The sequence below is a fragment of the Eptatretus burgeri genome, chromosome 7, assembly GCF_056783735.1.
Source record: "Eptatretus burgeri isolate ZD-2024b chromosome 7, Ebu_testis_v1, whole genome shotgun sequence".
Lineage (NCBI taxonomy): Eukaryota > Metazoa > Chordata > Myxini > Myxiniformes > Myxinidae > Eptatretus > Eptatretus burgeri.
The window spans coordinates 49,350,575-49,367,175 of NC_140967.1; the positions used below are offsets into that span (position 1 = coordinate 49,350,575).

A 16,601-nucleotide genomic window follows, 5' to 3' on the forward strand; every position below is an offset into this window, starting at 1 on the left:
CAATAGACAAGCAGCTTGGTGAGAATGCAACAACTGTTGGCGCAATTATTAGAAAATGGAAGAAGTTCAAGATAACAGTCAATCTCCCTCGGTCTGGGGCTCCATGCAAGATTTCACCTCGTGGAGCCTCAATGATCATGAGAAAGGTGAGGGATCAGCCCAGAACTACATAGCAGGACCTGGTCAATGACCTGAAGAGAGCTGGGACCACAGTATCAAAGAAAACCATCAGCAACACACTACGCCGTCATGGATTAAAATCCTGCAGCGCACGCAACGTCCCTCTGCTCAAGCCAGCGCATGTCCAGGCCCGTCTGAAGTTTACCAATGACCATCTGGATGATCCAGAGGAGGAATGGGAGAAGGTCATGTGGTCTGATGAGACCAAAATAGAGCTTTTTGGTTCAAACTCCACTCGCCGTGTTTGGAGGAAGAAGAAGGATGAGTACAACCCCAAGAACACCATCCCAACCGTGAAGCATGGAGGTGGAAACATCATTCTTTGGGGATGCTTTTCTGCAAAGGGGACAGGCCAACTGCACCGTATTGAGGGGAGGATGGTTGGGGCCATGTATCGCGAGATCTTTTCCAACAACCTCCTTCCCTCAACAAGAGCATTGAAGATGGGGCGTGGCTGGGTCTTCCAGCATGACAACAACCCGAAACACACAGCCAGGGCAACTAAGGAGTGGCTCTGCAAGAAGCATCTCAAGGTCCTGGAGTGGCCGAGCCAGTCTACAGACCTGAACCCAATAGAAAATATTTGGAGGGAGCTGAAAGTCTGTGTTGCCCAGCGACAGCCCCGAAACCTGAAGGATCTGGAGAAGATCTGTATGGAGGAGTGGGCCAAAATCACTGCTGCAGTCTGTGCAAACCTGGTTAAGAACTTCAGGAAACGTCTGATCTCTGTAATTGCAAACAAAGGTTTCTGTACCAAATATTAAGTTCTGTTTTTCTGATGTATCAAATACTTATTTCATGCAATAAAATGCAAATTAAATATTTTAAAATCATACACTGTGATTTTCAGGATTTTTGTTTCAGATTCCGTCTTTCACAGTTGAAGTGTACCTATGATAAAAATTACAGACCTCTACGTGCTTTGTAAGTGGGAAAACCTGCAAAATCAACAGTGTATCAAATACTTGTTCTCCCCACTGTATATATATATATATATATATATATATATATATTAATAATAATAATAATAATAGAGGGGTTTCAGTACCCATGATGTGGCTCGTGCTTGAACGTCTTGTTGGTTGGCAAGCTCACCGAGCGAGAAAAGGTAAACATTACCGAACAAGGCCAAATAATTAGTCACCTTCCATTGCAGTAAGTCAGAAAAGCGAGGTGAACGTGCTACATTGTGTACCTACTGATGCTATTGTTGCCAGGGGAGTGAATATAACTAACATGGCGGTGCACACGGCATTATGGGATAGCTCTGAGAACCCTCTATTCAATGAGTTCCCTTTGAAGGAGCTTCAACACAGGAGCAAAACCATTAAGCCCATCAAGCATGCACAATGGTGACCAACCTATGGCTGTTTGTATGCTATCCTTTTCAAATGTTTAGGAAGCAGCACACACCACTTTTAAAGTTGAATATGACTCGGTCAGGGGGGTTCGAACCACTGACATCCCAAATTCAGAGGGGATGCTCGAACCATTACATCACCGAGTCTTTTGATGCACTCACAGCATTCCTTAATGGATGTAAAATCTGGTGAGAAGGTCGAAATATTTATGTTAAGAACATACAGAAGGAAAGGAATAGCAATGGAATGAAGACAGGGATACTTCTTTAGTTTGCAGAATAATCTTTTTCAACATATCACATGAGGGACCTTCAGAAGGTTTTTGGAGTGAGATGCGTTTGGTCAGGAAGCGGCTAGGTTTGTACCCCGCATGCTCAAAAGCACAGAGCGGTGTTAAGCAATCGGTGTGTGTGTGTGTGTGTGTGTGTGTGTGTGTGTGTGTGTGTGTGTGTGTGTGTGTGTGTGTGTGTGTGTGTGTGTGTGTGTGTGTGTGTGTGTCTGCAGATGTCAGTCAATGATCGAGGAACAATTGAATTTCAATTGAATGTTATATTTTGAACACAATAGAACATGAATCGCAATGTGAATCTTAACACGAATCTGTAGAGAATAATTATTAGTACTTTGGCTCTGAGTTTAGCAAATTGTGCGGAACCTCGTCCCGATCATGGATGCGCAGAGAGGAGTGAGAGTTTTTTTTTTTTTTAGTCTGTCTGCCTGACTGGTAGTCAAACAAAATTGAAAATCATTCTAAACAGTAAACTTACTGTTTTTAAGGACGTCATAAAGGACACAAACAACAGGCACAAAGACGAAAAAATGTGTTAAATTCGGTGGTGGAGAAGATGCTGCATCAACGGTGGTAAACTGGCAAAAAATTTTTTTTTATTTACAGCCTTTAAAACTGTTATTTTACCATCAGGTGAAGAAGAATTTTGTCTCTCAAGGGACACTGGATACCATTGACCAGAGTCGCAGGGCCAGGCTGAATGGCAGAGCTGAGCTGTTCAGGAAGCTGAGGCGTAAAACTGTACGTGCGCTAAGGGTGGACAAGGAGGCCTATGTGCGAGGAATCTGTGAGGGGGTAGAGCATCACCTGTGGTCAATGATTTATCGTCCTGCTTACAGGGTAATTCATGCATTGCGTTCATCCAAGCCCATCCCTCGGTGTACTGCAGTTAGAGCAGAAGGTGGTGGGCTCCTGACAGAGGAGCATCGGCTCGTGCTTAGATGAGGTGAAGGCCGGTTACTTTGAGCGGTTGTACCAGGCTGAGCGACAGGCTGTTGAGTTGGATGTTAGGGGTGTTACTACCCCTATTGCTGACCCTCCAATCAACTGTGAACCACCTTCGTTTGTGGAAACACAGGCTGTGGTGACCCTGTTGAAATGAGATAAAGCTCCTGGGATTTGTGGAATCCATGCTGAACTTCTCAAGGCTAGTGGAAATGCTGCACTCGTGTCATTGCATGCAGTTCTGTGCTCTGCCTGGAACACAGGCATCATCCCATCTGACTGATAGAGGGGCCTTGTTGTCCCTCTCTGGAAAGGGAAGGGTGATCACCAGGATTGCAACAACTACCAACGGGTGACGCTGCTCTCAGTGCCGGGCAAGGTCTTTGCTCGGATAATTATTGGTTGGGTTCGCCACCATCTGCTTGAGCACCAGCGTCCAGAGCAGTCAGGCTTTACACCAAAGAGGTCAACGATTGACCATATCCTTGCACTTCGTGTCCTCACCGAACGCAGACGAGAGTTTCGGCAGGGGCTGCTTGCAGCCGATGTTGATCTCTGTAAGGCGTTCGATTCAGTGAATCGGGATGCCCTCTGGAGGATTCTTGGTCTTCGTGAGGTGCCACCAAAACTGATCGATCTGATGTCTGAACTCTACTCTGGTACTGAGAGTGCTGTGAAGTGTGGTGGTACCATCTCTGACATTTCCAGTTGTTACTGGAGTTCGCCAGGGGTGTGTACTGGCCCCCACACTTTTCAGCACTTGTATGGACTGGATTCTAGGGAGGATGTCGGAAAGATCAAGCTGCGGTGCACCGTTTGGGAATGTCAAGATCTCGGACCTTGATTTTGCAGATGATGCAGTCATCTTTGCGGAGACTTTAGATATCCTTTTGGGGGTCCTCAAGGTGCTGAATGAGGAGTCGGAGCTGCTGGGATTATGTGTTTCCTGGGTCAAAACTACAGGTTTCCAGGCTTTAAATGACATCTTGGATGCTGCTATCCTGTCTGTACCTGTTTGTGGTGAGGATGTTGAGGTCACGGAGGGATTCACTTACCTTGGCAGTGATATTCATGTCTCTGCTGGCTGGGAGCCAAAGGTCAATAGACATCTGGGTCGGGCCTGGGGAATCATGGATTCACTGGATAATGGGGTGTGGCGCTGTCGGTACCTGTGCAGGAAGAGTCTTCAGGTCCTTGGTGCTTCCAGTCTTGCTCTTTCTGGATGTGAGACTTGGACTCTGAACAGGGATCTGAGACGGAGACTTAATTCCTTTGGTACCAAGTCTCTTCGGAGAATCCTTGGCTATTGCTGGTCGGACTTTGTGTCCAACGATTGGTTGCTGAGAGAGACCCAAATGAGATTTGTTACTTGCATAGTCTGTGAGTATCAGCTGCAGCTGTATGGACATGTGGTTAATTTTCCTGATGCTGATCCTGATCACCAGATTCTCTCAGCAGGGGAGCCTCATGATGGAGGAGGCCAATGGGCCGACCACATGCCTCGTGATTGCAACAGGTTGATCGGCATCTCAAGGAGATGGGGATAGACCAGGAATCTGCCTTGGGGATGGTCAGATGGAGGTCAATGAAGTTCCGGTGGAAAGTGGACACAGCGACACGCTGCTCCAGCGCATGCTCCCATACCTGACCTGACCTGTGAATATATGCGCTTGCCAAAGGTGAGGGTACAGCTTTTGGATCCGTTTGTTACTTGACAAAAAAAAAGTTTTTCCCAAGTATGTTTGTCTGTCTGTTTGTCTGACTGTCTATCTGTTTGTCTTTTTGTTGCATGATTTTTGGCCACAGTTTTGAAGCAATTGTTTTTTTGTGTATGTAGTTGACTGAACAACGACAGCAACGCTTAATTTTGGTGAACATCCGAATCCGGATCCGGATCTGAGAATTTTTAAAGTGATTCTTCACCATTGAGAGATGGGGCTAAACCGATATACAATAGCACGATATCTCAAAAAGTTTTGGACGGATTCGGATGAAACTTGGTGAACAGGTTGGGTGTGTGACAAGGAAGAATTGATTCAATTTTGTGAAGATCCGATTCCGGATCCGAGAATTTTTCAAGTGATTCTTCACCATTGAGAGATTGGGCCAAAAACTTTGTATCGCATGAGATCTGTAAAAGTTGTGGACGAGTTATGACAAAACTGTCGGATACAAAATGTAAACTATTCAACCTGGCAGAGGTTTGTGCTCTACGGAGTGCCGTTCCATTTTGCCAAGTGTCACTGAGTGATTTTTCATTTGTCTGTTTGTTTGTTTGTTTGTCAACACAGAACTTTTGTGTTTTTCTCCTGAACCACTTGTCAGATCGAGACAAAATTTTTATCATGGAAGCGACTACTCAAGTAGAATGTGCTTTGATAATTATGATGTCATAGGTCACGTGGTGTGGCAACAAGTGCGTGTCTACCCTCAGGAGAGCCAGAAAACATCTGTCCAATCTCAAGAATGAGCTTTCAAACTTGTCGGTCTCTGGTGTATGCTCCCCCTCCATACCTTCTCCCACTTCAAATTGCACCACAGCCGACTCCACTCGTAAGAAGGCCGAACGCCTCAATTCTGTGTTTACTTCAAAATCTTGTGTCCCTAACCCCTCCCTCTCTGTACCCATCATTCCCAGTCATACCCAATTGCTCCTGAATTCTGTGTTTTTTGCACCTGAAAAGGTGGGAAACTTCCTGGCAACCCTCGATCCTAACTCTGCAACTTGACCAGATGGCATCAGCTCATATGTTCGAAAAACCCTGCTCTGCTGCTCTTGATGTTGGCTTCCTCTCTGCCCTTTTCACCGTCATTTACCATAGGTCATCTTCCATCTCCTTGGAAATCAGCCAACATCACAATATTACATTAAAAAGGTGCCAAAGCAGATCCACTAAGCACAGACCAATTAACTTACTTCAAATCATCAGCATGGTCATGGAATCCATCATCACATTTGACATAAAATCATTCCTTTTCTCCAACAGCCTCATCTCAGATCATCAATTCAGATTCAGACCTGATCACTCTATCTTGGACATGATGCTTTTACTCTCCAAACAATGGTGGAGGCCCTCAATATGACAATAACAGAGATGAGATCAGGGCCATCTCTCTGGACATACTGTATCCTAAGCTTTTGATACAGTCTGGCATCCTGCGCTGTTCTCCAAACTGTCTGCCTATGGAATCCAAGACAACTCCACTCTTGGATTACTGACTTCCTCCCCTCTCGTCGTCAATGTGTGGCTCTCAACGGAACCCTTTCATCTCCTCTCCCTGTCAAGGCTGGAGTACCCCCAAGGCAGCGTTCTAGGCCCCATTTTATTCCTAATCTTCATCAGTGATCTCACTGACTCTCTGGAAAATCCTCTTTATCTCTTTTCTGATGACTCCACCCTGCCGTGACATCTCTCATCCTTTGGACAGGCAGCAGCCTCTTCCCTCTACTCGGACCTTGACAAAAATCAAACTGGTCAAACACTTGGAATGTCTTTCAATCCTGAGAAATCCCTCACGCTCACTCTCTCTTTCCGGAAGGACTGTACCACAAATCCTCCAATCTACTTTCTCCCTCTACCCTGCTGTTGGTGTTTCCCCTTTTTCCTGCTGTTCCATTTGCTATGTTGTGTCCTGATTTGTTCTGTGTCAAAGCTCTTCCACCAGCCTAGACCATGTATAAAAATCAGTGTTGAAACCAGTACGATGGCTGATGGGGATGTATAGCGTTGGGGTTCTACATAACAAGGATATGCAGGAAACTTTGGTGCTGGAGGACGTCATTTGGCCCAGCATGCCTCCGCTGCACCAACCTCATTGCCATCACGTATCCACCCACAACCCATAAGCCCTGCCAATATCCCTATATCTCTCTATCTCCAATACATCTAGGTAACTATCTAATTTTGATTTAAATCAATCTTCTCGTTTTGCTTCCACTACCTTTCCAGGGAGACCCTTCCATGCATTACTCTCTGACTGAAAGACCCCTGCCTTGCTACTCTCTTAACTTTCCTCTTCTTTCCTTTCAGGCTATGGCCCCTGATCCTGTCACTGTCTATTCTGCTGAAGAACTTCTGCACCTATCTTGTCCACACCGTTCACTATCTTAAACATCTCTAGCAGATCAACTCGCAATCGCCTCATTTCTAATGTATAAAGTCCTGCCTCCTTCAAACCTTCCTCATGGTTTAGTCTAGCTAGCCTTGGAATCAATCTTGTAGTCCTATGCTGTTCCCTCTCTGTGGCAGCTATATCCTTCCTCAAATGTTGTGACCAAAACTATCCACAATATTCATGATGTGGTCTCACAACAATCCTATACACGACCTCTTTTGATTTATAATTGATCCCTCTACGAATACATCCTAAAACCCTGCTAGATTTACCTATAGCTGCCTGGCATTGTCCTGTCCGCTCACCCCCAGAACCTTCTCTTGTGCGACAGGCTCCAAGGCTGCCCCTTGCTTCATGTAATCCCTTATTCCTACCCATCCCCAGCACCTCACATTTATTTATGTTAAATTACATCTGCCAATCTTTTGCCAAATCTCGTAAAGTATCAAGACCTTCCTGAATCTGATCACCACCCTCTCTCTCTCTGCCATCTACCTTACCTCCATGCTTGGTGTCATTTATAAATTTAGAAAGCAGACACTCTGTGCTCTGTGTAAATGCCTTGCAGCTGCAGAGGAACTCTGATCAAGTTTGAAATCGCAAAGAACTTACTTTGGAATAGCTTTTTTTTGGTTGCTTTATGTTGCCTTATGTGGCTAGAATGGCTGAATAGTGATTTAAATTATATTAATCCTAGTTTCAGCTGGGAAGATTGATTAGGTGAGAGCTGATTGATCGTTCTCCCAATTATGTGTGAGAGACACGATTGGGCTTTTAGTATTAATATGATTGCTAGAGGCATTGCATTTGGTACATGTATGGCAACCTCGGTGATTTTGTCTGCGTTGCCGTTGACGATCCACCAACGAGCATTTGAACTGGTACAATGGCTGATGGAGACGTGTAGCACAAACGTTCTCATACACATGCTGTGTGCAAATGCCTTGCAGCTGTGGAGGAACCTGGAACGAGTTTTAATGGAGGAACTTGGATTGAGTTTTAAATTGCAAAGGGCTTCCCTTGGTTTGGCCTTTTGTGGGGGGAGAGGGAGGGTTGCTTTATGTCTGCCTAAAATGGCAGAGTCGTGATGATATATATATATATATATATATATATATATATATATATATATATATATATATATATATATATATATATGAAGATCAAAACATTTTGATGAGGACTGGCAGATATGATGGAGCTGAATCAAAACCGCAAGGAAATCCATTCACCGGGGTCGCCAGAACTGAAAGTCAACCTCAAAGCTTCTCTGAAATCCATGGAATTGGGACATGGAATGTAAGATCAATAAGTCAAGGAAAGTTAGATGTAATAAAGAGGAAGATGGAGCAGAACAGAACTGAAATTCTTGGGATAAGTGAACTTAGGCGGACTGGTTTGGGGGTGGTTTCAATATGACGATTATAAACTTTTCTTTTCTGGTCACGAAATCTCTAAAATAAATTGAATGACAGTGATTTGCAATAAGAATATGGCAGAGTCATTGTCTGATACAATTCATTATAGGTTAATAACAGTGAGGTCAAAAGGATATCCAGTGAACACCACCATCATTCAGATACAGTATGTCACAACTTCTGTCGTAGATGTAGAAAATGTGGTGGTGTTTCATGGAAATTTGCAGGAGCTGGTAGAACAGGTGCCTAGAGGAGATGTTTTAATTATTATGGGAGATTGGAATGCAAATATTGGAGAAGCAGGAGCACCAGGGATTGTAAGAAGGCACAGACTTGGTATCCGGAATGAGCAAGGGAGTGAATGCTGGACCTTTTGTTTGGAGAATGAGCTCGTAATTGCAAACATATGGTTCAGACAACCAAAATTTATATTGTGCACATGGACTTCACTTGATGGGCAACATATAAATACTACATTCCAACAACAGAAGATGGAGAAGAGCTGTGCAATTTGCCAATACTCTGCCAGGTGCAGACTGTGGGACAGATCATGAACTCCCTAATCGACGAGTCAAATGGCAAAACGACGAGTCAAATTAAAAAAGGTGAAAAAAAAAAACATCAAAAACTCCGATCAGATACGACCCTGAAAATGTATCTAAACAATATGCAATAAAGCAAAAAACAAAAACGAAAACGTTTTCCAGCGTTGGACTTGGTTGACAGAATGGCAAATTGTGGCAAGAGGTTTAAGACATTGTAAAAGAAGAGACCAAAAACAACATCCAAAAAAGCAAGCAGAAAGAAAAAGGCTAAATGGTTGTCAGAAGAGGTAATAAATATTGTAAACAGCTGAAGAGAGATGAAAACCAAAGGGGCACAAAAGAGGACATTAAGTGACAAAATGCGGAACTCCAACGCCAAGCTAGGAGAGACAAAAAGAGGTATTTTAAAGAAGCGTGCATAGAGATAGAGAGTGACAACAGAGCAGGGAAAACAAGAGATCTTTTTCAAAAGATCAGATAGACCACGGGAAAATTTGGGTCTTCGATTGGGGTCCTTAAGAAGATGGGAGGACTAATCTAAGAACAGGAAATGATCTAACAGAAGAAACACAGGTGAAAGAAAGATGGAAGGACCAAACAGTAACTCTATACAAACAAGACAACAACATGATGGCAACCTTCGAAGAAGGAGAAAAAGAGAAAGAACCGATAGTGATGGAATGTGAGGTATGTAGAGTCCTGAAAGAGCTGACAAATGGAAAAGCATCAGGTGCTGATGAAATTCCAGTGGAACTCTTTTCGGTAATTGGGGAGAAGAGAATCAAATTTTAACAGCAATCTGTACACAGATCTGGAGCATGATTATATGGCCGAAAAGGTGGTAGCCGCCAATCTCCATAGCATTGCCAAAAAAAGGGGACACGAGAGAATGTTCAAGTAATCGTACCATTATAAAAGGTGGTAGCCGCCAATCTACATAGCATTGCCAAAGAAAGGGGACACGAGAGAATGTTCAAGTAACCGAACCATTGTAACTGAACCATTGCCTTCATTTCACATGCCGGCAATATATTACTAAAGATCATTCGACACAGAATAGAAGATTTCATTAAGTGAGAAATGCCTGTTGAGCAAGCAGGTTTCAGAAGAGGAAGATGTATGAGAGATCAAATCGCAAATCTGAGATGGATCATGGAAAAAGCAAAGGGAGGTTTGTCTCTGTTTAATATATTTTGGAAAAGCCTTCAATTGTGTTGATCATTAATTTATGTGGATAATGCTGAGATAAATGGGGATGTCGGTGCGCCTGATATTCCTGATAAGAAACCTGCACACTAACCAAGAAGCTGCAGTTACAACAGAGTTCGGAGAGACAAAATGGTTTGGAATTGTAAAAGGGCTCAGACAGGGGGCATTCGTTCATCTTCTTACTTGTTCAATCTGTAGTGTTAGTACATCATGAGGAAATCAAACATGGATGACATCGAGGCTGGAGTCAGGATTGGAGGAAGACCTATCAACCACCTAAGGTATGCCGACGATACCACTGTGTTGAACAGAAAGTAAAGAGGACTTCATGAAACTGCTGCAGACGGTTTAGAAGGAAAGTGAAAAAGCTAGTCTTTATTTAAACCTCAAAAAGATTACAATCTTGAAAACTAAGAAGATTGATGTGTTCAGATTGGGAGATGATCACGTGGAAATAGTGGAAAGTTTCATCTTCCTGGTTTATAAGATTGAAGTGAGTGGAGAATATAGAGGAGAAATCAATAGACGGTTAGTGTTGGAGAGACAGCGATGTCAAGAATGATGGACAAAGATATGAAAATAAAAACCAAGAGGAACCTGGTGAATGATCTGGTATTTACAGTTTCAATGTATGGATGCGAGTCATGGACAGTGAAAAAGAAAGACAGGAAGAAGATTTACAGTTTTGAAATGTGTAATAAATAATAATTGGCCATTGTAATTGTAACGACTTGTAATTTGAAGGAATTGTTTCAATAAAGAAAAAATAAATCGATTTGGAAAAACTAAATCGAAGGTATTCCATGAGACCTACCACCTAGTACAGCATAGACCTACCACCTACCACCACTACCCATGAATGTTTAACCATACTCGGTGGTATAATAGAGCGTCTACCCCGAATCTGGGAGGTCGGTGATTCAAACCCGGGCCGAGTAATACGAAAGGTTTAAAAATGGTGTGCGCTGCTTCATTGTTTGATGCTGAACATTTGAAAAGGATACAACACTGACAACACAACAATAGGTTGGTAACTATTGTGCAGGCTCGATGTGGGCTGAATGGCCTCCGACTGTGCTGATGGTCATGTAAGGGAACTCGTAGTTCATACTATCGAAGAAACATCGAATTGAGGAGTCGATTGTGTTCGCCTCTTTAACACCAAAACAATCACCACTAGGCCTGAAAAGAACAAACGATGCAAATGTTTTTTTTTTATATAACGTTATAGCTGGGGGTAATGTACAAGGAAGTATTAACAATATACATTAGTGTATCAACATTCAGTGTATCCACTGTAGAATGTTGAGTGCAGTTTTGTTTGAAGTCTATTTCAGAAGAAATGTATGCCAATGCACATTGGCACTGGGTTGAGAGAAACTAGTTTTGCTGGTGAGAAAAACTTGAATAAGAAAGAGCTGTTGACATTTTTTTTCAAAAGGAAGATTCATGTGCTGTCCTCATTAATAAACTGAATACCACATCATGGGATGGGATCCCACTCTAAACTGGTGCCTTGCAAGCAGCGTTTTTCCTGTAGGGGCCTTTAACCTCTACTGCCCTGCCTGCTACCACTACTTATTATTTATCGGCCCCTTATGATTCCTTCAGGATTGGTGGTGGCAGGATTGTGGAGGTACGCACACTCACCTCTAAGCTATCTAGCATAGGTTAGAATGTCGACCCAGTTATTAACTGTCATCTAGGTGTTTCACACAGGTAGGGTGATTCATCAATGCGTGTGCACCATCCCCTCGGATTGACGTTAAACTAGGCGTCATCCCGTTTCCCGGCTTTAGTTGTTGGACGTTAAAGATCGGTGTCCTCAATGAAAAGTAGGCGAGCTATCACCGGCACCCTAAACAAATTCCAGACTCCTGTGCTGACATTCTGTGTCAGAGTGGCGACCCATCCAGGATTGTAGCCTGAGCCATTCGGCAGCACCGACGTTCTGCATACAGCATGGTTCATAATCTGATCTGATTTATGCTCCTTCCCTCTTGTCTTCCCGTTACGCCAACTCGAGGTGCTGAACGAGGAGTCGGAGCCGCTGGCATTACGGGTTTCTTGGGTCAAAACTAAGATCCAGGCTTTCAATGACATATTGGATGCTGCTGTCCTGTCTGTGTCTGTTTGTGGTGAGCATGTTGAGGTCATGGAGAGATTCACTTGCTTTGGCAGTGATATTCATGTCTCTGCTGGCTGTGAGTCAGAGGTCAATCGACGTCAGGGTCGGGCCTAGGGAGTCATGGATTCACTGGATAATGGGGTGTGGCGCTGCTGGTACCTGTGCGGGAGGACGAAAGTCCGAGTCTTCAGGTCCTTGGTGCTTCCAGTCTTGCTCTATGGATGCGAGACTTGGACTCTGACCAAGGATCTGAGATGGAGACTTAATTCCTTTGGTACCAGGTCTCTTTGGAGAATCCTTGGCTATCGCTGGTCGGATTTTGTGTCCAACGAACAGTTGCTGAGAGAGACTCGGATGAGATTTGTTACCTGCATAGTCCGTGAGCGTCAGCTGCGGCTGTACGGACATGTGGCTCGTTTTCCTGACGCTGATCCTGCTCACCAGATTCTCTCAAGGGAGCCTCATGAATTGAGGAGGCCAATGGGCCGACCACGTGCCTCGTGGTTGCAGCAGGTTGACCGGCATCTCAAGGAGATGGGGATGGGCCAGGCATCTGCCTGGGGCATGGCCAGACGGAGGCTCCTGAAGTACCGGCAGAAAGTGGACGCAGCGATGCGCTGTTCTGGCACATACTCCCATACCTGACCTGACCTGACCTCTTGTTGGTTCCATGAGGGATAGTTTTGGCCTAAGTCATTCATGAACTGACTGGGCAGGCTTGGCGTTCGACTGAGAGTAGGAGAAAACTGGAATTTGTTTCATGTGCTGTTGAGAACTTGTTTACCCACCTACTCATCGCTCACTTCCCTACTCCATGCGAAAGAAAAGATGACTGTATTTTATACTCTTCAGTTGTTGTTTCATATGGAGCCTGTGGCTGCTGGTTGCATCATTTCTGGAAGCCCAGCTGTGCTGCTGGATGCAGTGCCCCTGTTTCCAGTAAGCCGGTACTCATTTTGCCAACCATAGAAGGATGACAGGATGAGTTAACCCATCTGGTATTAAACAGGGGCTCAAACTTAAGACCCTAAGATCTCAAGCCTGCCAGCTTATCCGTTATGCCAACACCAGGCTGTACTCTTTGCTGACTTGAGAAATTCTCAAAACAAAGTGATTTTCGAGTGGAGAGTTGTGACCGAATAAGATGAACATATCATTGAATAGGTGCCCAAAGTTCTCTTGTGCTCTGTTCATTTTTAGTGCATCTCAAGGTCCACTTTGGAAATGTCAGTCTGGGTTTACTTTCAAACAGAACGTTTACGTCTTCTGTTGCATTCGTTTCGGCATTTGTCTCGATGTCTTGTCTCACCTTGCACTCTCTGGGCATGCATATTTAACTTTCAAAGTCTACGAGTCTACTTGGACTGATGTACGTGTGTGGTTGCTTTCATCTCTTTTGCTGATACTTCAGCCTACTCTCCATTTGCTCCAGGGGTATGATCTGTGGAACAGGATACCTACAGTGAAGGTGAGTTGGGCCAAATGGTCTTGCATGGATTCTTCCTCCACTCCTCATCCCTGGACACCATTTATTTGGCAATTCATTATACGGGTTGTTTTTCATGATTTTCAGACTTTATCAAAGAAACCCAGTGTTTCCAACTCTTAATCTCGATTGTTCTAAAGAAAGAAAAAAAACGAGGAAACACATGTACAGGGTATATTATCACAATCAAGTTACATTTAAAAAAAATTATTTATAATATCGAGGCTCATGAAAGAGGGCTGGCAGGATGGCCTGGAGGTACATGCAGACTCGCCTGCGTTTGAATGTCTGCTCAGCTATAAACTGTCATCCTGGTGTTTTGCAGGCAGGGTGAGGCATGGATGTGTGTGCCACCCTCGGTTGGACATTAAACGGACGTTCCATCTGCTGGAATTAGTTAGTGGATGGTAAATATCCCACGGTGTACTTCGTGAAGACTCGGTGAGCTATTGCAGGCTCCATGGCCAAATTTCAAATTGCTCTCCTGTGTCAGAGTGGTGACCCGTCCAGGATTTTAACCTGAGCCGTAGAAACTGCTTCGGTAGCACTGACACTGTATAGATAGAGCATGGTTCATGATCTGATGTCACGAAAGAGCGGATTGACAGTGAGTCAGCGGGGTAACAGTTGGCCACAGTATATGCAAGGGAATGAACGAACATGAAAAGAGGAGTGGAGGAAACGCAGTAACCCTCAAGTAAAAAGGTTGGGTCACAAATGGTCAATGGGGGTATAAAAAAGAAAGGGGGATGAGATGACATGACATGATGGTGACCCACCACCTCCTTGAAGCCCTGAAAACGGGGGATATTGTCATTGGCTCTGTCTGTCCATCACACCATCTCCTCCGAAACGGCTGTGCGGAAATTCACCAAACTTGGTGGGTTATGATCATCACATGGCAAGAAGGTTGCAAGAGCAGTGCCATTTTTGGCCCTACCCCCTGGGGCGTGGTCAAAAGGTCAAATACTGAAAAAATACCATTAGGGCACATTTTTTAACCATTTTTAAATGAGATTTTGTATATGCATTCAACATTGGGCGGCGCATGAAATATGTAACGGTTTTTGGGGGATTTGACCCCCGGTTCATACCCCATGGGGTGAGGACTTAGGGTCTAACTCTAAACCCGAATAAATTTTAACTCAGAATTTGATATTGGGTCATTCCTGGTGGAACTTTTTGCAATCTTTCAACTTTGATTTATATTAAGCGGGAAGCGTGGGGCATTTTGCGGCGGCACGCCATCAACTTCGCTCTGGAATTATTTACTTTTGCTGCATTTTTTTTTTTGTTTTTGTCATTTTTGAGAAATCACAGCAAATAAACATCTTGCTCGTATTTTAATACCCACACGTAACGTGTTCCCTGTTTCGGTACAAAACACATCTCTTTCATGCTTCCGCATATTATGAGCACATTGAGCTGAGCACAAACAAATGATGCGTTGAATACAGATCTTACACACGGTATAACATATCAAAATGGTCCTTACAGTTCTTCATTGAGAGGATGTGTGGCTCTGTACCCCCAAACGATCTACCTCAAAAGATAAGGATACCGTCAAGAATGGTCTTGCATTTTCGTCGTATTGTTTGTTGTACCTGTTGTATTTTCAGTTCTTTGTGGAAAAATTATGTATCTGTTGCTCTTTGTGCTTATCCTTGTAAACCACGTGATGCCGGCTCCTCTTTTCTACGTCCTTTCTTTTACTTTACTCTTCACTTACTGTTCTAGTCTCTACTAACATTAGTCTCCCCTCATGCTCTTACTAGCATGCGACAGCCTTACTAGCATTACATAATGCTTCATTGACTCTCAATCCTCTGCCCTGTTTTGTCTTGCAGAATTTTTTGTGACGTCCTCTTTTATTTTATTTTCACCTCCTCCATGACTTCTCCTTGCACTCTTCCTGCCCCCAGTTCAATCGCACAGCTGCATCACACCTCCTGACTCGCACATACGGTCTTCGCCAACTCAACACCACGCTCAACCAACCCTCTCTCTCACTCGGATTAGATACTCGACTCCACATTCCTGATCTGCGTTTACAGAAATGTGACCAGACCAGCAGTGAGGGCCAGCTCACATCCAAAAATAACGCTGTCCCTGCTCACCCCCACCACTGTTCTTCTGCATTCGCTTCCCCCTTTCTAACCTCCTGGTCCACCAATACAAGAGGTCTGCACTCTAACTTCACATATCTGTCCATCCAGGCAGCTGCAGACTACCCAGATATTATATGTCTGATGAAAATATTGATTTCACAAGATGTCCTGGTTATTGTCTTATTGTCTCCTGGTTATTGTCTCCTCTGCTCTGACAGGCCTGATTTCTGCACTAGTGGTGTTGACACTGTATTTATTTCCTCCCTTTCCCACAACCCCTACCCCTCACTGGTTGTCGCAACCCCATGGAGAACATTTTGGTTCATATTCCTTTCAGTAACAGCATATTGTTCATTTTTGTGGTCTACAGTCCCCACAACTCTAATGACTTCATATACATGGCTCTCTCTGCAAACATTGACACTCTGCTCTCGTCTCACCCCTGTTCGCTCTTCCTAATCTGTGGAGACTTTAATTGCCACCATGCCAGCTGTCTTGGTGTTTGTTCATGTACATCAGTACATGGCCTAGCAGCTGTCATTCTATAAAATAGCTGGACTTTCTCAGCATGCTTCTTTTCCTACACACATCTCCTCAAATGGCAACAATTCATTACTGGACCTTGGCATGTCAAACTTTCCCTCAAACTTGTGTTGCTACTACTCAGCTACTCAAGGGTCTTCTTACCATGTACTGGTAAAAGTGTGCATCTCTTCAGCAGTTATTATAAAAAATCCAAGGTAAAGACGAGTGTGGCAATTTGGTAAAGCTGTTTGGTCTGGCCTAAAATCTGCTCTCTTCAGTCAAAACTGGTCC

At 44.0% G+C, this 16,601-nt stretch overlaps 1 protein-coding gene across 10 annotated transcripts in view; it reads left to right on the plus strand.

The window, feature by feature from the left end:
* LOC147023236 (uncharacterized) overlaps positions 1-16,601 on the plus strand; it is a 344,444-nt gene that overhangs the window by 32,295 nt on the left and 295,548 nt on the right. Inside the window, exon 1 of one of the 10 annotated variants that reach the window (XM_085888456.1) lies at positions 4,238-4,454. The exons of 6 other annotated variants lie outside the window; for them this stretch is intronic. In XM_085888456.1, the coding sequence (XP_085744582.1) occupies positions 4,440-4,454 (15 nt within the window). In that variant the 5' untranslated portion in view covers positions 4,238-4,439. Of the gene's footprint in view, positions 1-4,237; positions 4,455-13,439; positions 13,660-16,601 lie in introns of those variants that run through there. 3 more of the 10 variants (XM_085888436.1, XM_085888445.1, XM_085888443.1) reach the window with 3 other exon arrangements.